The 21,436-nt window shown below is 31.3% G+C and overlaps 8 protein-coding genes across 8 annotated transcripts; 3 read left to right on the forward strand and 5 right to left on the reverse strand.

Moving 5' to 3' along the window:
* Nucleotides 1-2,821: 2,821 nt before the first annotated feature.
* Nucleotides 2,822-5,110, forward strand: GO595_008974 (F5/8 type C domain containing protein; the record flags this gene model as incomplete). Its single annotated transcript, XM_067922607.1, has 1 exon — nucleotides 2,822-5,110. One exon carries the CDS (start codon nucleotides 2,822-2,824, stop codon nucleotides 5,108-5,110), a length of 2,289 nt encoding a protein of 762 aa, XP_067770759.1.
* Nucleotides 5,111-6,490: 1,380 nt separating this feature from the next.
* On the reverse strand, nucleotides 6,491-7,495 carry GO595_008975 (Ser/Thr protein phosphatase; the record flags this gene model as incomplete). Its single annotated transcript, XM_067922608.1, has 1 exon — nucleotides 6,491-7,495. One exon carries the CDS (start codon nucleotides 7,493-7,495, stop codon nucleotides 6,491-6,493), a length of 1,005 nt encoding a protein of 334 aa, XP_067770760.1.
* Nucleotides 7,496-7,748: 253 nt separating this feature from the next.
* Nucleotides 7,749-11,080, reverse strand: GO595_008976 (EF hand family protein; the record flags this gene model as incomplete). The annotated part of the gene is made up of 2 exons (XM_067922609.1): nucleotides 7,749-8,291; nucleotides 9,269-11,080. The coding sequence occupies 2 exons, from the start codon at nucleotides 11,078-11,080 to the stop codon at nucleotides 7,749-7,751; spliced, it is 2,355 nt and encodes a 784-aa protein (XP_067770761.1).
* A 409-nt stretch (nucleotides 11,081-11,489) lies between these two features.
* GO595_008977 (Alpha amylase, catalytic domain containing protein) lies at nucleotides 11,490-13,460 on the reverse strand (the record flags this gene model as incomplete). Its single annotated transcript, XM_067922610.1, has 1 exon — nucleotides 11,490-13,460. One exon carries the CDS (start codon nucleotides 13,458-13,460, stop codon nucleotides 11,490-11,492), a length of 1,971 nt encoding a protein of 656 aa, XP_067770762.1.
* Nucleotides 13,461-13,982: 522 nt separating this feature from the next.
* On the reverse strand, nucleotides 13,983-15,485 carry GO595_008978 (Heat shock protein 70 2; the record flags this gene model as incomplete). The annotated part of the gene is made up of 1 exon (XM_067922612.1): nucleotides 13,983-15,485. One exon carries the CDS (start codon nucleotides 15,483-15,485, stop codon nucleotides 13,983-13,985), a length of 1,503 nt encoding a protein of 500 aa, XP_067770763.1.
* Nucleotides 15,486-16,167: 682 nt separating this feature from the next.
* On the forward strand, nucleotides 16,168-17,298 carry GO595_008979 (uncharacterized protein; the record flags this gene model as incomplete). The annotated part of the gene is made up of 1 exon (XM_067922613.1): nucleotides 16,168-17,298. The coding sequence occupies one exon, from the start codon at nucleotides 16,168-16,170 to the stop codon at nucleotides 17,296-17,298; it is 1,131 nt and encodes a 376-aa protein (XP_067770764.1).
* Nucleotides 17,299-17,997: 699 nt separating this feature from the next.
* GO595_008980 (uncharacterized protein) lies at nucleotides 17,998-19,131 on the forward strand (the record flags this gene model as incomplete). Its single annotated transcript, XM_067922614.1, has 1 exon — nucleotides 17,998-19,131. One exon carries the CDS (start codon nucleotides 17,998-18,000, stop codon nucleotides 19,129-19,131), a length of 1,134 nt encoding a protein of 377 aa, XP_067770765.1.
* Nucleotides 19,132-20,367: 1,236 nt separating this feature from the next.
* GO595_008981 (40S ribosomal protein S2-1) lies at nucleotides 20,368-21,171 on the reverse strand (the record flags this gene model as incomplete). Its single annotated transcript, XM_067922615.1, has 1 exon — nucleotides 20,368-21,171. The coding sequence occupies one exon, from the start codon at nucleotides 21,169-21,171 to the stop codon at nucleotides 20,368-20,370; it is 804 nt and encodes a 267-aa protein (XP_067770766.1).
* Nucleotides 21,172-21,436: the final 265 nt, after the last annotated feature.

Raw genomic sequence — 21,436 nt, forward strand, 5'->3', positions numbered from 1 at the left:
GTGGATAGCCCCAGTATCAAGAACGGGCCGACGATAGAGACACGATAGAGCTTTTAATCGTTAAATATATCGTTAGTTATGTGTAAACAATACAAAAAGTAGTGATATACCGACCGTTAATTTCAGCAACATTTCTACTTACTGCAGGAATTTGATAAGTAATACATTATACCCAACTACTGCTTTTAAGGTTTTTTACATCAAATTCTAAAAAAAAAAAGTGACTGATGAAAAAGGAACAATTGCAATAGATTATTCAAAAAAATTGTAACGTTTTGGGACACCCCGTTCTATGAAAGATAGGGTGACGATTGGAATTTTTATCTAAAATAAACATTTAATTAAATAAAAAGATTTTCAATTTTATTAAATTTCAATTTCCTAAATGGTATATAAATGAAAGTCGTCACAAAGTATAATTTACAATTGTTTTATTAATGGATAGATTTGTATTATTTCAAAAATGTTTTTAACATTTAATCAATTCAAGCGCTGTTTTAAATATTTTAAATCATTTCCAAGTATTATTTTTAAAGCCAAAATTATCAAAATAAACATTATATACAAGAAAAGTGACAATTGTACCAAGTCTAATAATTGTTGAAGAATAAAAATTAATATATCAATTTATGTTTTAAATAAAGCCATTGAAGAAAATCACATTTCAAAACGAATTATATATTCATAAATATATTTCGTTATCAGATATTCATATAAAATATAGAGTACGAATATATTCGTATTATAAAATTTATTTTTTTTATAAATACGGATATTTATAGTAAAATAATACCCTAATATAAAAAGTATTTAATATTACAACATTTTGTTTCCTTTATTATTCTAAAATAAAAAATTAGAAAGAAATAATTTTAAATTTAATAAGAAATTTTATTAAATGATTGATATTTTTTTTCGGAATCTTAATAATCTTCACTAAATCCAGTGCGAACCAAATGTTTTTAATTTCAAGAAATTTTAATAATTCTAATATAGTTAGTGCAAACTTTTTTTTAAATTTAAATAATATATAGATTCCACAAAAAATGTCTTTTACATTAATATCAATTGCTTTTTGATAAAGAAGTAATTTAACAATTTCATTCAATTTAATAATTATCTTGGGTTAATCAGCTAATTTAATAGAATTTCTAATTTTATTGATTGGTTAATCAGGTTCAATGTTTTCTTTGCGCGGTTATGACATAACAACTTCATTTTACCTATTCAAGAGCCTGCGTAGCATAGTGGTTATTGCGTTCGCCTTGTAAGCGAAAGGTCGGCGGTCCGACTCCGCTCGCAGGCAATTTTTTTAATTAATTTTGATCCAATTTTATTTTTGAGATGTGAAGTATTCAAACAAACAACTTTTACACTTGTTTTTGATCGCCATTTCACTATTTGTATGCTTTACACTTTTCGAATCAGTTTTGACATTTTTTTGTGGTTGTGTATCCCATAATAAAATTCATTAAATGTAATCTACATTTGATTTACTAATGAACCCTTTCTGTCTGAGCTTTGCATGGTTTTTCCATTCCTAAATTTCACAAATAAAACTTTGATGTTTTCAGTGATTTCAATTTTTTTTTGAAAATTTATGGAATTTGATAAAAAACGCATTAAGTCCAACTACTGCTGTTAAAGTTCTTATATAATATAAGTTATATTACATATACTAAAAAAAAGAAGATATATGCATAATTGGATACGAAAAGCATATAAGTGCATTTTAACCTATGACAAATAAGCTACAAAAAGGTCATCATAATTTTTCGGATTCCTTCAAAGCATTGGTTTTACCAAAAAAATACGACAGCAAACCTATCAATGCACTACGAAATTTCCCAAGACCGGCCTAAGCTATTACGTGAAAGGATTTTACATAAACAATATCATTCATAAGAAGTGATCACAAAGAACGATGAAATGATGAAAACGCATGTACGTTAATATAAAATTGTGATCAATTGAACACCTTATTCAATTTTCTATACTTTCGTTTTTTTTGGTTTCTGGGGGTGTTTTCCATTCGATTCAATTATAATTTGAACGGCAGATGTGACATGTTTTTCATCCACTGCGTTCAATCTCACAAAAATGTGACTTGTTGGAATCGAAAATATTTCAGAATTCAATCATTTCACATATTTTCAAATGTTCCAAGGAATAAACTTCTTAGATTATGTTTTAGCTAATGGATCTATTTGCATTGAAAAAAAGCGGAAGGTTACAAAACAAAAATTTTCTCCAGAAGAAGATAAGATTATATTTGATTTAGTCGGAAACCAAAAATATCCCAATTGGAATGAAATCGCAAAACACATCCCAGGAAAAACATGTAGGCAATGCAGAGAAAGATATCAACATTATTTGGCACCCGGATTATCGAAGGAACCTTGGTCTAAAGAAGAAGATGACCTAATTATTGAATTATACAAAAAATACGGATCCAACTGGGCTTTGATTGCAAAGCACTTTCAGAACAGAAGAACCAATAATGGTATCAAAAATAGATTTAATAATCATCTTAAAAAACAAATACAAAAACAAGAAGAAATTTTATTTGAACCATTTTCAAGTGAAAACTCAGAATCTTCTTCAATATTCGTGCCAGATCAATTAGATGATTTATTCTTAGGAATAGATTTATATTAATATCAAAATCGTCACTTTCCTCCTTGTTAGTAAAGAGATGTTTGATAACTTTATTTTGAATGTCATTCGCTTTGTTGTATAAAAAATATATTGTTTATGTTTTTTTAAAATTTCTTTTATTGATTTTCTGCATTGAGATAGAAAATGTCACTTTTCCATCGAAATGTCTGAAAATAACATTGTTTATATACAAAATGTTCCTCCTGATTGTAAAGAAAGTGATTTATATGAACTCCTCATTCAGTATGGTCCAATAGAGAGGATCAAGATATTTTCACAGCAATTTCAAAATTATAATTATCCAATTGGCATTGCACAAGTTCAATTTAAAGAAGAAACCAGTGTTAAGGCATGTTCAAAATCAAAAAGAAAGCATCCTCTTTCTTATGCTAATTGTATTTTACAAATACATTCAAAATATTTAAAACCTCAAGAAATAGAAACAGATTCTAAGAATGAAAATGATCAACAAGAAATTGAATGTGAAACAAATGAAGAATATAACCCATTGATCGGTTTAAAATTTTCTGTTTTCATATTTTTTTCAAGTGAATCAGTAACTCGCGAATATTTGCTTGACACGTTTGCAGGGGCTCATCCAATAGATATAACAATCAGAATGAAAAATTCGTATGATCATTATGGTTTAGCCATTATTAAATTCCAAGATTCACAATCTGTTGAATTGGCGCTTTCATATAACGAGGAACTTCCTATTCATATTATCAAGCCAAGTTTAGACTTTATCAATCAATTTTCAGAAGATAACATTTCCCACAACATTATTTTCAAACCACCTCCAATAGATATTGCTTCGAACACAGATTTAAGTCAACAATTCCTCAACTTAGAGATAATTTTTAGAGGAAACTCATATAAAGTTAACGGTTTCTTAGCATCCGTTTATTCAACGACCGTTTATAACCGTTATCTTACCAATCCCATTCTTCAAAAAATTCATTTAGATATTGACATAGAAGGGCCTTTTGATCTAGTTGTCCAAGCTCTCTTTGGTCAAGAAGTTTTTGTTAAAGATACGAATGCAAAATTTTTATATTTTATTGGATCATATTTGGGAATGGAATCACTTACTAGACCTACATCTGCATTGATTTTGCTTTCGCTTGATTCAGACAGCGCATTTTCGTTTTATAATGACATATGCAAATTTAAATTAGATGCATCAACTGGACCACATATAGATTATTTTGCTGCCAATGTTGACAAGTCTTCTTCAAGTAACTTTTATTCTAAAGTTCCTGTTGATGTATTACAATGTATATTTAAAAGTCCATTTTTATCAATTAGTGATCCTGAGAGTTGGAACAAATGGCTAATGAACTTTATTTATCAAGACCTTGCATCTCGGGTCACACTTCTTCAATTTATTGATGTCAAATGGTTATCACGAAATGACATATCAAATTTAATTCAAGATCCACGCATTAATCTTAACATCATTCGAGGTTCTCTTTTCTCTGCTCTTAAAGATGGTATTAAATTTACTCAATACGCCACCATTTTTTGCGAATATATTGATCCCATCAAAAATACAGGTGTCTTTACTAATCTTTCTTATCGCCACAAGAACTCGAATCTTCATGATCTCCATGTTGTTCGTGTGAGTACTAATAGTAATCTTCAACAAATCACAAATCCCAATTTTGACAGCTATTGGTGCTCATCTGATACCAAAGACTCTTATGTTGTCTTTGATTTTAAGCGTAACCATGTTACCATTGCATCTTATATGATTATTTCAGATTCATTATTATCATGGACGATTGAGGGCACAAATGATCCTAACTTTGGATGGAACAAAATCGAAAGTCGTCGTCTCAAAGAGCAAAAGAACACATTTCATAAGTTACCTACGTCTAATAATTTCCGATACATTCGCATTGTCCAAACAGGCAAAAATTCATTAGGAAATCATTCGCTACGGCTTCAGTTTGTCGAATTTTTTGGCAGAGTTAACAACAAAGTTATTGAATATGAAGGAAATGAAGGAATCTTAAATTACATCAATAATCACGGAAGAGGAAAATTCAAAATTTCGTCATCATCAGACCCTAAATACCTTATAAACGAAGAGTGGAGCAGTTGTTATTACTCCCCGAATCAAGAAAACTCATTTATCAAATTTGACTTCATGGAAGCAAAAGTCAAATTAAAGGGATACACATTGGCTGCTGATGCCAAAGGACTATGTATGAAGTCTTGGAAAGTCGAAGTGTCAGAAAATGACGTCGATTATGTAATTGCGGATGAAAGATTGGGCGTTAATAAGTATAAAGAACAGCGGCAAAAAATTTATTGGAAGTGCCAAAACGAAATCGAAATGAATTGTAGATACGTGAAGATTACAATGATCGGGAAATCAAGTAAAAATGATTTCGTAATGGCGCTTTCAAACGTGGAATTGTATGGTCAGCTGGTGATTCCAGAATAAAGAAATTTAAATATGTATATATAATGTAATTTTCATACAGTTTATGAGAAACCATATTCGTTCGTAATAATTTTATTTCGAGATATCATAACTAAAAGGATTTTTAAAATAAATATTCATTCACTTTTTTTTCTCGCCATAGCGAATGTCATTAAATTGCTGTTAATTTAACAATGTGATTGAAGAAGCTTAAGTTTAAAGAACCTTGACATCTTATTAGAACACGGATTTTGAGCACAAAACCCATAACTTTTTGAGCGATGTAATGTATTTAATTCATTTTTTGAATTTCCGATAAAAAGATTTCTTTCAAAAAGTTTATAGAATATTCACTTAATAAATGGTCACTTAAGATGTTCAAAGCTCATGTATTACCAAACATTAAAAGGGAATTGACAGAAAGGAAACAATATTTATTGATTCAATCACTAGAACAGTTGCATGGGAGACACTCATCCCATTTATAAATGACAACAGTTCTGTTTTTCTCGCATAAAATTCTAAGAATTGGCATAAATGCAAAAAGAAAAACGACCAATATTCCCCACCAAACCCGAGATATAGTGTCATGCAATGAGAAAAACACTAAAATTGATGAGTAGATAGTGTCGATTGGTTTTGAAAAAGGATATGCCGACAAATAAATAATTGCAGTCCACGCAGCACAATCGCCTTTTGAAAATGTTGGAGGGAGTAAAAATGAAGCCGACCTCCAAAGTACATTAAACAAATTTTGTTGAACTTCAGATTTTGGAAATGTTTTGAGAAAGTTAATTCTAAATCCGATGAATAACATTCCTGAAATAGCCCCAGCGCATGGAGAGTTTGAAAATAATTTTGAAAATGATATTTCCAAAATAAATAAATTCAGGATCTTTGAAGCAAATTTACAAGTCAACTCGAGGTCTACATTCATCCTGTAAGTGGTCACGCATACATTTTTCAAATCCCTAATTTTATGCATAAATGATTCTTTGTTTCTTTTCAATTTTGCTGGAAAAAGCAGTTTTCAAACACACACAAAAAACTAAGACTTGCGGTTTTTTATAATAACTTTTTCATAGAAAAGTGACGAATTATCGGTTTTTTATGAAATTAAGAAGAATAAACTCTTTGTAACATTTTCGTTAAAAAGACAAAACAGAATTCAGCCTTTTATGAAACTTTCATAAAAACAGTACGATTGTCTTTTCCCATGGAAAATTGTTGTCTTTAACAAGTCTATTTTATTATTTTTGTATTCCATTTTTATCACATGTGAAACGTTGACATTTTTTAAAAAGTCAAATTGACCTATTTGACCAGAAAAAACGCAGTTAAAATGAGTTTTTACATCATTTTTTTATATTAAAGAATAAAAATCATTTAAAAAACTAGTGTTTATGCAAAGTATTCGATAATTAAATCTTCTGGTTTAATACTACTTTTCTCATCCTTATCAAACTTAATAAATTCCGGAGCTTTGTCTGTATAAACCTTCATTATTGAAGCATCGTTTCCGCATTTGTACATATAATTAGGTGCAGACCAAACAATTACTAGATTATCATCATGTAACCAAACATAACCATTTTGTGTGAGTTGATGTGAGCGTGCAATGAACCCATGATTGATGTCTTGTTTACGATCTCCTTCGTAACTATAATTTCGTGGCAAAAATTGATTATTATATAAAAATGTTAATGTATGTTTCGGTCCGAATACATATCCATTTCCACGCCTATTAGAAATGAATTTACTTACTTCATCGGGATCAGACCATGTTAAATCAGAAATTATTGGATCTTTTTCAATGTCTTTTCTTCTTTGTAATGTGTCAATTTGATCAACAAGATTGATCTTAGGACTAAGGCCACCATGAACACAGAATATCTTTTTATCAATTACAGCTGCGATTGGTAATAATGAAAATACATCATTAATCATAAACCAAATTCCAGAATGTCCATACAACTGAATACAATCATTGAATAAACCATATGTTTGATTCGTTTCTTTAGACTCATGATTTCCTCTGAGAAGCCAAAATCGATTTGGATTTCTAATTTTAAGAAATGCTAAATAAGCGAATGTCTCAAGAGAACAGTAACCTCTATCAACGTAATCTCCAAGGAATAAAAATTGACTATTTTCTTCTCCACCAGCTGCATCAAATAATTGGAATAAATCAAGTAATTGTCCATGAATATCACCACAAACAGTTATTGGAGATTGAAGGTATAAAACATTAGGTTCTTTTATCAAGAGATCTGAAAGACGATCCAAAATTTGAATAATAAAAGATTCTTTCAAGTGTACATTATGACTTAACATATTACGAAGATCTTTATAATCAAGTTGATCAATGTCTTCTGGTAGATCTCTTGGAAAATCATTAGAGCTCATTTTATTTTTACTTTCTTCAATTTTCACAACCTTTTCACAAAGTAAAGTTTTAAAAAAGTGGAAATTAAACGTTTTTTGCAGCTGGACATTAACGTCTTTTGCTTAATTTCCAAGATTTGGTTTTTTTTTATTATGAAATCTAATTACTAAGCATTAAGTAATAGCAATACTTTACTATTTTATGATGAATAAACAGATCTCAAATATTTTTCTCAATGAATCAAAAATAAAATCGATATTTTGAAATACGGTTTTATATTGCCCATGATGCCTTAATCATTGAACTGAAGTATTCATCATTATCAAAGGAAGAGCTTAATTCCTTGTAATAATTGATAAAATCAGCTTCTGAAAATTTGCCATCGTGATCCAAATCGAACATCTTGAGGATTTCATCAACGAGTTGAGAGACCAAAACTTTTCTACCACCGATTGTTGTAAATTCACCGTTTCCAAATCTTTCAAGAAGTACATCCTTTGTAATGTTAGAATCCTTTTCCGGGCTTAGATTCTTGAAGCTATCTTCTATTGCCTTTTTTCTTGTCTTTGGTATATCAGGGAGTAAAAATGACAAGAAGCAAGAAAGTGATATCTTATCATCATCATCAGAGTTAAGTGACCTTATGAATGTTCTTTTTTCACGGTTATTTAAAGTGACACCTAAACCGAGAATGAATTTATCGAATTCTTCGTCAGTGTCAATTCCTCCTTTATGATCGACGTCAATTTCATTAAACATTTGGCTCACCACTTCAATTGTAAGTTTTTGGCCCTTCTGAGAGATTGCTTCTCTCACCTTTTTATTGATAGCGGCAGTAGACATTTTTGGCAAATACGGTTTTGCACACTTTTTGATTACGATTCATACAAAAACAATTTTACTTTTTCAGAAGAGCCGTCACTTTTGCAATAATGAGAATGTTTAAGCAACAATTTATTAATAAAAACAATTGACAATTATAATTCCTTCTTCCAAAGGTCGGACAATGCGTTATAATCAATGATACCGTTCTGTATTAAGCTTTTCAGGAATTGAACAAATGCATCAAATTTTTCCTTAATTGGGATAGGAGGGATTGGATTTATTTGGAGGTAGTTGGTATCGTTTTCATATTCTTGATCATCAACATCGAAATCTGATGCTTCTAAAAGTTTTTCAGGCTTTTCTCTTAGTACTTCATCAAACAACTTTTGAGAGAAGTCACTTTTCAAAAATCTAAACGTATAAATTAATGAATATGCGATATCGATAACGTTCACCAGTGAAGTCCACTGTTCGTAAATTGACTGGACGATAGGGAATATTCTATCAGCGTCATAACGTAACATCAACAAGAAGAAGGGGGAAAAATATTTAATTTCAGATCCCATCAACGAATAATCCAATGTATATGAGACCTGAAACAATTGTTGAGCCAAATGGACGAAATATTCCTCTGGCAAATTATTATTTGGTACAATTGCCAATATTGCAGAATTATAAATAAAAGTTGCGATTAAATTATTCAAATTCATTAAGTTAAATCCGATTTGTAACAACAAATTTAATTCTTGTAATGAGTTAAATGGATCTCTTAAGAACAAGTCATGTGAATATAAAACAATTGAGTTAATAATGTTCGGATCATTTCGAATACTTTCATCTTCAAGTTTCGGTATCATCCATTTAAAGAAGAACCAAAAAATCGGCTGAAATTCGGGCATACAATGTATCACTGAACATAACAAATCTATGAATGGGTTTAACATTGCGTTTGATATTTGGTTTAATACTTTTATACAATTGTTTAATATGATTTGACAAACTTGTTCTTCTTCATTTGGTTTATCATTTAATTGATTAACTAAATTATATAATGAACTTAATACATCATCACAATGTCTTGAGTTTGTTGTGTTCTCGATATAAAACATCGCCAAATCAAATGATATTTGAACTATCTCTGGTAACACTTGGATAATACGTTCGACAATAAATGGATCTTTAACAAAGACATTAATGACTTCGGTGATTTGTGAATCGCCGAAATCTTTTGATGTTTTTAAGATATGTCCAATGATTTCGACAATCGAAGCGCTACAAATTTGGCGCATTAAGTTAAGAAATTCGGGTGAATAATTATGACAATTATATAAGTTACTAAATGCTTTAGTTGCAAAATAATGTACTAATGGATTAGGCGATCCAATTAATTGGATTAAGTATTGTAATATTTGTGGATCGAAATCGCCAATTCTTATTAAATGAGTTTGATTAAGTTTGTTAATTAATAATAATAATGCACATTGTGCAAAAACTGAATTGGATGTTAATAATGGTAACGCTTGATTAATGAAGAAAAATGCTTCTTCACGATGCTTGGCAACAAGATTAGTAAAGTTACATGAGCACATATGAAATGCACTATATAATGCAGGGCCATCATTGTCTTTGGTATATCCTTCAAGTTTCGCTTTTAAGATATAAAAAATTAAGTTCGAAACTTCTTCATAATCACTAGCAATAGAACTTAGAGCTGCATATGCAGAGGATAACGCATCCGTTTCGGTAGTACAGATCGAATCAATGAAGTTATCACATACAAATCGTGTTGGGTCTGTTTGCGCTTGTTGAATCGCTATTGGCTTTAAGACAAAAAATGGTACAAAGAATGAGGAAATGATGTTCGGGATGGAACTAGAGATAAGTGAATACATTTCGGGATTATGGCAACATTTTTGGAAATATTGGAAAACGTTAATTTGGAAATGGGCTATCGGTACTTCCCATTCTCTAAGAATTAATGGGAAACAAAGATTTAATAGTTCCAAACTCATCGGAAGATAGATTCTGGTGTCGAGGACTCGGGAATATAATTTGACGAGACTATTGAGAAGCTTGAAAAGAGGACCAGTGAGGTTGGTAAGTGGAGTGTTCGTCAAAATTTCGACGGCTTTGGCAAATGGAAGGAAATTGTTGAGATTATTATCTAAAAATAATCCTGAGAATATTTTGGCACAAGTTGCCGCCGAACCAACGCAAAGATATTGGAGAAAGATATCTGTTGTGTTGAAAAATGCATTTGCTAAAAATGAAACAGTTTGAGATATGTTAACGAAATGTTCTTCAAATATACTTGGAATAGGTGTGCTAGGACATGTCTTGATAAGTGAACGAAAAAGTAATAAACCGGCTTCAACATGCTGAATATCGCCTGAAAAAAATTGATTTATCATCTCAAAGAAAAAAGGCCATTCATTATTATAAAGACTAACTTTGATAAGGACTTCCATGAGGTAGGAAAGTGAAGGAAATAATTGTGGTGGAAAGCCAATGAGAAGTCTAGGAACAGATTGGAGTATGATATTTTTTATTTCATCGGTAAATCCATTTGACCAAAATCTTGATATGGATATACGAAGCTGGATACACGCTGAGTGCCTAATGTTATCGGTATAACTAGGTGTGGAAATAATATGAATAAGTGATACATAAAAATCGACCTGACCTTGAAGAGAATTAATCGCTTCGAGTATTTGTCCCAAATGGTCATTATCTGTGGTGGTATATGCCTGATGAAGAAGGGATTCAAGTTCACCAAGCATATTGTGGAAAAATCTTTGGAATTTGTCTTAAAAACGTTGCAACGTCAGTTAACCGAAAAATAAATTCAATGGCATGTTGACCAATTAAGCATTCAAAAGGTATAAGTAAAGTTAAGAATATCCATCAAGATTAAAATTGTGATTTATGTCCTCTGTAAAGATTTTATATATCCTGTTTACTTTGCCAATAAAGATAAAATAAGCGAATATAATGGATGCACATCATTTAGTAGCTCATTATAATGATTACATTGTCATTTTTTTAAGAATCATTAAAGAAATATTATTACAAATGCAATTTGATGACTTTAAGTGAATTTAATTAAATTTTATTATGTAAAACATTTTCATTGATTTATTTTTAGATGATAGTTATTTTTATTAAATTATAGAAGTAAATTTACTTCACTTAAATGTGCATCCAACTTCTCATTGCCGCAATGATCTGTGAATCTCTGTGTACTCTTGTGTAATCACTTCCTGCGTAAGCTTGTGCATCAGCGACATAAGCCTTTGCATAAGCTCTTGATCTACATGATTCGCATGTCGTTACGCACTTACTGCAATCGGATTTACCATCAGGAATCGCCTTCACTCCATCCTTGAAGTAATACGAAGACAACAACATTCTAATTGGGTAATCGTTATCATTATCAGCGCCGCCATAAGGATCAGTGAACAATTTGATTTCGTGCATTCTATGCGTGTTTGGATCGCATCCTTTAACGAGTACGCATCCTTTGTCATGCATATCGCGTGATGATGAGCCATCGTTTTGTTGATCGTGATCATCATTTTGGATAACTTTCCTAATGCGCGATAACCTTCCGCCATCATTATCCGGTTCATTAGGATAACCACTCCACCATATCTTAATTTGATTGATTTCGGTGTCTGTTAATCCTTGTGACTTAAGTTGGTTAGTGAAATATGTTGTGTATGAATAATCGAAATCGCCGACTAAAAGTTGTGATTCGCCGCCAGTGATAACTTCGAGCCACGTGAAGAAGTCGACTGGATATGAGCCGCCTAACCTTTGCTTGAACTTAGCGAAGATTGCTGCTAAGTCAATTGGATGAATATGTTTAGCTGCATCAACTCTGAAGCCAGAGAATCCAATGGACAAAAGATCAACAAAATAATCGGCAATACGTGTGCGTACAAATTCTTTGCTCGTGTCAAGATCTGTTAAACCAGTGAGCCAACCAGTGTTGATTATGTTTGGATCAGTCCATGAATTTAATGATTTGTCGCAATGGAAGTCCATTGGTCCATATGGTACTGCTGGATATTCAAGTACATTAGATGGTTCGCCCCATGAGTTATATTTGTATGTATAACTTGGCGTGTAATATGGTGATTGGTTTTCTTCATCAGATGATTGCTTGCCGGGCCAATATGTACAACCCGCACCTGGATTACGATGATCTTGTGCATCATTACCGGAACCTGACATATGATTAACAACTGCATCCGCATAAACACGTAATCCATATGAACGACACTTCTTAATCATGTTACGAAGTTGTGTACGTGTTCCTGCACGGCCTTGTAAACGATAAGAGACTGGTTGATACATGAAGTACCATGGATTAAGTTCGTTCTCCATTGGTTGTGTGGACATAACTTGTTCTTGATGTGGGAAAAGTTTAACGCCAAGATAACCTGCTTCAGCAATTACTTTGCATTCTTCTGCAATATCATCATCTGGCCAACCAAACATTTCGACAATTGCACCTTTTTGTCCATTACGATAATCGCCATTTCTTTCTTTAAGTGGTTCAACATTCCAAATGAAATCAATTTCATCGAGTTCAAGTGTTTCACCAGTTGCAGCAACAATTTTGACCTTAAGAAGTCCTGTATAAGATGAATCAAACGTCTTAGATGGACTTGTTTGGGAAACACCATCGAAATAATATGTAAGAGAAAGATCATGATGTGTCTTCGTATAAATTGTGACTGTACAGGATGTGCGATCTGAGTTATATTGAAGTTGTGCATAACCAACAAGTGTGCTCATATCTTGATAACCTTTCTTCCAACCTTCTGTTCCACGTTTTGGTGTATTCCAAAGATGGGTAGCCCATTTGTTGTCCATTTCACCAGAACTACTTTGGCAAGATGGAACTTCAAAAGTTGAGCAGTCACTATTTGATGCATTTAAATAATAATTACCTATACTATATGTTGCACTTTGATATGTTGTTGTTTTACTTGAACTTGTTCCACCAAATGCAACATATCCAATTAAAACGCCTGAGACAACGCCGACTGCAAAACAAATTCCAAGAATAACTTTCTTGATAATTGGGTGATTGTCCTTTGTTTCTTCTCTATCAACGTTTGAAAGTAATGGTTCGTTTTGCAACTCTTCCATTAAAGAATATGTTTTGATATCATCAATTGGGTTTCTGTTCGATTTCTACCTTCTTGTTTGAATACTTTATATAACCTGTTTCATCTGAAAATTCAATGATTTCAGTTTCTTCGACCAAAATTAAACGGTTATAATTCTGTTTGCAAATGAAGATTGTAGTAAAAATCCCAAATTGTAATAACAACATCAGATCAAATTAATGTAATAATTTTCCTCATTCAACTTCATGCACTTCATTTGTAAAATGAAAACAGTAAAAGCGCCCATAACATTAATCAAGTTCATGTAATAATTAATTTCAATAACCAAAATTGTCATTGGTTTTAAATATTTAAATATTGGTTCAAGGTTCTAAAAGTTTTTTTATTACACAAAAGCTGAATAATTTTGCACATTTAAATGCATATGCATTTATTTGTATGTGTAAAAAAAGTTTAAAATAGATCAGATTAAAAATCGATATTTATAAATATTTCTTTCAATTCTTTTTCTCTTAAGATGTTCAATTTCTTTATTTTTCCTTTATTCACTAAATTCTTCTTTTATTATTGTGATTTTATCAGATTTTCCTGTTGATTTATACTTTGCACTAAGATCAAGATGACCATCTTCATCAACTTTGAATTCAATTAAAATTTCATCTTCAGAATTACCCGAATTATTACAAATTGTATACTTACAAATTTTATCGTTATGCTCAGGGTTAGGATCTTCACCTTTGTAAACCTCGATAATTCCAGATTCTTTGATTAGAATTGTTTTTTGTACCGATGAAGGAATTGGTGTGTAACGGCTGAATATAATATCCATATAACTATCACCATTTGGGTTTTTGGCCTTAATGCCAATAGAATGTGTAATTACACTTTTTATTTTAGAAACATCAATATCATTAAGATTTGCCGCAAAAATTGCTGCGCCTTGTGCAACTGCTGTTTCTGGATCAATGCCTATTCGAAGCGGTTCTTTTCCAAAGAAATCTTTAAGCATTTCACGTACATATGAGATTTTGGATGAACCACCAACAAGGAAAATATCATCAATGTCTTCAGGTTTCATTTTAATTTCATTAATGAGATTATGAATTGTGATTAATGTTGCTTGAAATAGATCCTTATTCATATCTTCGAATTCTTCGCGTGTTATAGATTCCATGAAATTAATTTCATGATAAAGACTTGGACAACACAATTTGGTTTTGTTCACATGCGATAAATTAATTTTTCCCTTTTCGCATATACTCTTTAACAGACTTCTTGCTCGTAAATCTTTGCTGATGTCACAATTATGTTTTTCATTGAAGATTTTGATGAAATGCTTGACCATGTTTTTATCAATTTCTTCTCCACCAAGATGCGCATTCACATTTGTTCCTAATATGTTGAAAGAATTGTTTTCGACTTTAATAACTGACGCTTCAAACTTGCCACTCCCAAGATCATAAATAAGAGCAAGTCTCTTAACTGACGATCGGTTTTTCCAGTAATAAGCAATTGCTGCTGCTGTGGGTTCATTTAAAAATTTAATTGCATTAAGCCCTGCAATTTGACTTGCTTCTTTTATTTTTTGAAGTTGATCGTAATTAAAATATGCTGGAACTGTAATAACAGCATCAACATCTTGAAAACCAAGTAGGTTTTGGATATATATTTTTATTTCTTCTAACAATTTGGCTAAAATTTGTTCTGGGTATATGATTTTTTCATTAGGTTTCAACTCAATGCATGGATGATTATTTTTTCCTGCCATTAATACCTTGAAAGGCCATGTTCTAAGTGCTTGACCTGGAATATTTCTGTAATCAACCCCAATCAAGAGCTTAATATCATAGATCGTATTTTCATGATTAAAAACTGCATTGTCTTTTGCACATTGACCAACAAGTACATCATCATCAGTATAAGAAACTATTGATGGGATTAAATTAGAACCATCATTAAAATGTATCATGCTTACATCACTACTATCTTTAATTAAATAAGCAACTTTGCTATATTCAGTGCCAAGATCAATTCCAAAGTGCATGTTGGTTTTTTGCGGATCATTGAGATTACATACAGATTAATGATTAAAAATGCCAATCAATTTCTAAAAAATTTGATAACATTGACCTCCAATAATTTTATTGAATTTTTTTTAATTTTGCCAACGAGGGTTTGCCGTCTATCGTTTCGTTAACATGTTATAAAAAAGTGGATCCACTCGAATGCAAAATCTTGCGTCACTTTTTTGCCATCCATGATAATCATGAACAGAACATAATTCACACTGTATTTTCTCAAAAATTATCATAATGAGATATAATAATCATGATTATTATGTTTGATATAATTTTTTTTCGTTGATTGATTCAAGATAGGATTTTCTCATTAAAGGATTTCCTCTTCAAACATACAACAATATTGTAGGTATCTTCAAATATGCATAAATCTTTCAACATAAAAATGTCAATTTTCTTCTGTAAAATTCGAACAAGATAGAATAAAAATGCATGAACGATGATCATGTCTGAGAAACATGGATTTAACCGAAACATTTTTCGATTCAAAATTGAATCAATGCAAAAAATAACAAGGGCTGATAAACAACAAAATGCATACAAAAACACGAACAAAACCATTTTGTGATGTTTATTCAGCGTCTTTATGTATCAAAAAGTCGATATTATCTCAATTTCAGATTTGTGTGAAGTGAATCACTTTGTGTCATGTTGGTTATATTTTTCTATGTTGTTTCAGGTCTTACATATAAAAGAATCTACTATGGCATTGAAGAAAGGTTCATCATTACAATAGAGCGAATGTTACGAGAATATTCACAAAAATTTAAAGGAGATGAGCATTTCCAAAAAATGTGTTCTGATGCAATTGCAGAAGTTTCTGGATATGTCTATGAATTTCATCCAAATATATCAAATAATGAATCACTCAAGGGTCTTGCAAGTAATTTTGATTTAGTCGAAATCGAATTTTATAATACAACGAATATTACAATTGATTTAGCACATGCCAATCAAATCCCAAGATTGAAGAGTGAAAACGATGTTTTGCAAATCAAATCAAGCATACATGATATCTCTAAATCACTCCCTTTTGTATATATTTCATCCAAAGTTAATTTCTCAAATAATATACAATTCAATACAATTGTAATCGAATGTTATACAACTGCTAAATGCATTCCTAACGTAGCTGGAAAATTTATGGCAAATAATCTTATCACACCAAGCACACAAATCCTTCAAAACCCACAAATACATTCAACAAATAAAATTTATTATGCTGGGAAACCTGGATTGATTACATTTAATAAAGACAATATTGAGGTCGATGATGTTTCGCTTTCAAATGATATTTCGATTATGATTTCACCATATATATTTTCCCCAATGAAAATTGGAATGTTTCTTCCAAAAGGAGTTACACCACCAAAATCAACTAAAATTTACTTTGATGAACCAAACATAATGTATGCAGAAAAAATATGTAAAGGAGCATTCAATATTGATTATTACTATCAGAATAAATTTGATCGAAATTCATCGTTGGAATTTAGCTTCGACGGTGAATGGCAAAATGTTCAAAATTTCGAATTGATTTTACTTGTAAATGATTTAAACAAGCCATTCATTAATGTTTCAGGAATACCAAAAAACATTAAATACAAATTACAAGATGATGAACTATTACATATTGAAACTTCAGATGAAGAAGAAAGTACCATTATAACTGAAAGTGAAGGTGAAACAGAAACTACAAACTTTGGAATGAGATCGAGCTTAGCGCCATGCACTTTCATCATATTTGTTATAGGAGCCATATTTTCCATTATCGTATAAACGAATTTTATACATAAAATTTTAATATTAACTTATTATAATTTAGATATAATGTGATCATTGCGATAAATAACTTTGAAAATCAAGAAAATTGAAGTTTGATCAAACTTATTATAACATTTCATAATATAAAAATAAACAAACTCAAAAAATTTGTGGAGCTTTTACTTGTATTTTTCCAATATGAGTATCACATGAAGATTTTGTTGTTTATTGTTGTTATATAATTTTCAGAAAATGTGGTGAATTCAGATCAGAAACTGAACCTCAATTTTTTTCAACTTGCAAAAGTGATAAAACCAAACCTGAAACAGGTCAAAATGGGTGAATGTTATCTCGATGTTGATTTTGAAAAATTTAATGGATTCCTAATAACAAATATAGAATCTGTTGTTTGTAGTATCATGATTTAACTTTGTTAAACCATCAGATGAACTTTGTTTTTACTTGTATTTGACATTTCCTAAAATATATTTTTGATTTACTTCAAAATTCAGATTTCAATGCTTCAAGATTAATAGGAAATTTTGGAGATTATTGTCTTTTGCAAATTACGTAATGTAACGATTTGGTTATCCTTTTATCAACACTTCGAAAAAAATCATTTCTTTCAAAAGTATTGAAAACGTGTTTATGGGCTTAACGGTTATCCTCATTAATTTCAACAAAATTTGGCAGCTTGAACGGTTATATCTCCTGATGAAGTTTTCTTGTTATCTTCTCACCACAATTCTTTCATCCTTAGGTGCTATTTTATTCTTTGTCCTTGCCCTTGTATATGGGAGGATAGATAAACCTGATCAAACGTTAAATAACCTTACATTTTTAGAATCAAATGATTCAACTAATTCTTTCACAGAAAGTCTTATTTCTCGCATCAACTCTGCCAAGAGCAGTATAAAGATAGTATCTAGATCATTATCATTTTCGAATTCCTCTGAACTTGATCAACGATTTTTAAATGCTCTTCGTTCAGCCCATGAACGGAATGTCTATATTCTTGCCATAACTAGCAGTGATGATCTACCCGATTTTATTGAATGTAAGAATGTTGCTTCACATTTCTTCATGTATGGAATAACAAGTGATCTAATTATATTTGATGACATTGATGTTCTATTTCCAGGCTCTCCATTACCCTCTCTTTCCACACAAATCGGGCTTTTATTCGAAGGTGCACCATCGGTTGCATCCGATGCAAATGCCTTTGTATCACTTGGGGAATTTCTTAACACTTCTATTACCGAAGCAAGACATTTCCCGCACAGTGCCATTGTCTATCATAACACACAATCTCTACATGATCTCGGAACATTTGGCAAATATTCATTTATCCAATCACAAGGAACATATTACACAGTACCACCAATCCGTGAGCACCTCGAAAATCTCATTAATTATCTTAGCGGCATTCGATTCACTAAGTTCTATATACATGCGACACGTTTCATCCATAACTTAGGAAGTTATTCATATTACACCATCCAAAGCTTGTTGTATAACATTGCAGAACAAGGCGGCGACGTCCGTATTTTGTTGCCTGAGAGCGATCCGAACATTGACTTAAGTCTGAAATGGGCATCGACAATTGCGTCGCATGAAAACATCCACATACACACAATGGCAAAGCAAAGCACAAATAGTTTCATCATCGCCGACGACTATTTTTTGTTGGGATCACATCCACTGTCTGATAACGTGCTGTATTCGTCATACGGATTGCACGTGTTGGGTTATAACTCGTCGATGTTGCCGAAGTTTAATGAAATATTCGAAGAAGATTGGAGGGAGTCAAAGCCATTCCATGACTTGATCGATAGAATATGGAATTGATTTTGTGAATAAAAGTCATTGAGTACGCATTAAATTTATTGTTTATGATGAGAAATGTTCGCTGATATAACAAATTGTTAAGGAAAATATAACAAATGGTTATTGATATAACAAATGGTTACGGAGAATATAACAAATGGTTAAAAAAAATATAACAAATGGTTAAGGAAAATATAACAAATGGTTATGGAAAATATAACAAATGTTTGTTGATATAACAAATGGTTAAGGAGAATATAACAAATGGTTATGGAAAATATAACAAATGTTTGTTGATATAACAAATGGTTAAGGAGAATATAACAAATGTTTGTTGATATAACAAATTTTGCTTAAGTTGAATAAGTTTGAGTTATTCATTTTTTGCTTTGACTTCTTCAACGATTGAGTCAATTGTTACTTTGTCATATGCTCTGTTAATTCATTGTGTGTAATTAGTTATGTTAATGTACTAAGTGTTTGAATTGCTTCTTCTTTATTTTGTCTAATTTCACTTTCTATTATTTGCTGTTCAGCAGCTTCCAAAATTTCATTAAATTCTTGTAACGATAATAATGAAATATTTATTTGATTTTTGTAGTTTTCTTTATTTTTATCACTAACTTTAGCGATTGCTTCATCATTACTTGGCTTAAGATAATCAACAGCTTCTGATGAATACTTTCTTACCTTTTACAATAATGAAACTTAACTTTTCTTTGTACTTTCTCATATTTGAGGCCAGGTATATTAAAAAATGCATTTTCGCAAATTGATGTAACTGTTTCAATAACAAGTTGATATTAGAAAAAAAATTCTTCCGTGGAACATTTGCTGGGTCATCGAAATCACGCATTTTACCATTTCCATGTATCTTCAGTCCACCATTTTTCAATGTCTATTTTAAGTTTTCACCAATAGTTCCTGAACCAGTTTTTTTCAACTTGTGTGAAAGAAGATGCGTCTACTGGTTTTTCCTATGTATACATTTGATGTAATGTTTATCAGTAGTTACAGGATAACATTAGCACGAGTGAATTCTTCATATGCGATATATATATTCCCAACAATAAGTAAATATTAATTATCATAAAAAACATATCCAAGTACAATTGATAGTCATTTAAATAACAAATATATAAAGTTTATGATAAATAATTTGGTACCTAAACAGTCATAAAGAGATATGAGCGCTGAATATGCATTAAATTAAAATTTATTTAACTCAATAAAATCACATTAAAAAGGAGACATTTTTTACTCCAAATTGATGTTAACCTTTGTAACTTTGAATTCATTGTCCTTTGCAAGGATATCGCTGTATTGGACAAATGGATGTGGTTCGGGTTCTTTTTGCTCCCATTGATCTGGAGTTAAGAAAGAGTAAGTTGCTTCTATTGCTTTGTATGTAGCAACGAGGAAGTTAGCTGATGTCTTTGTGTTACCAATTGATGATGTGAAAAGATCTTCGAAACCTGCCATGGCTAAAAGCTTCTTAGCAACTGAACCTGCAACGATTCCAGAACCACGTGGAGCTGGAATGAGTCTTACACGAACTGATCCACATTTGCCAGTAACTGTATTTGGTACAGTGTGTGGCTGACCGATCTTGTTACCCCAATAACCACGACGAACTGGGAGAATGGAAAGCTTGGCATAGATTAAAGCACCTTTGATGGCATTAGCAACTTCTGCAGAAGTTTTGATACCAAGACCAACATGTCCATCATAGTCACCGACTGCAACAACTGCCTTAAAGCGAGTACGTTGACCGGCACGTGTTTGCTTTTGAACTGGCATGATTTTCATGACTTCATCCTTTAAGTTATCACCTAAGAGTGCATCAATAATTTCTGGTTCTTTAATTGGCATTGCGTGAAGATAGATCTGTTCGATAGATGTAATACGACCAGAAGCAACTAAACGGCCTAATTTTGTCTTTGGTTGCCACTTATCTTTTCCACCTCTGTTTTGTGCATTGCGTTGTGGACGATCGCGTTGCTGACGTCCACGCATTCCGCCACGGCGTTGTTCGCCTTGCTGCTTTGGAGCTTCAGACATTGAACAAAAGGTTGACCATAACCTCCGAAAACCGTAAAAACTGCATCATTTCGTCACAAAAAAACATCTAAAAATAAAAACGAAACATCAAATAAAACATCTTCATCTAATGCAATTAATGTTTTAGACTTTAGAAGATATAGAAACTTTTGGATATTATTAATTCTATATCAAATTAATTAATTTAATAATTGGTTTTTTTTAATAGTTTAGTAAACAACAGTATATACCATACTGAACAACCTTGGTTACTGTAAAATTGTAC

Source organism: Histomonas meleagridis (genome assembly GCF_020186115.1).
Source record: "Histomonas meleagridis strain 2922-C6/04-10x chromosome Unknown contig_82, whole genome shotgun sequence".
NCBI classification, from domain to species: domain Eukaryota; phylum Parabasalia; order Tritrichomonadida; family Dientamoebidae; genus Histomonas; species Histomonas meleagridis.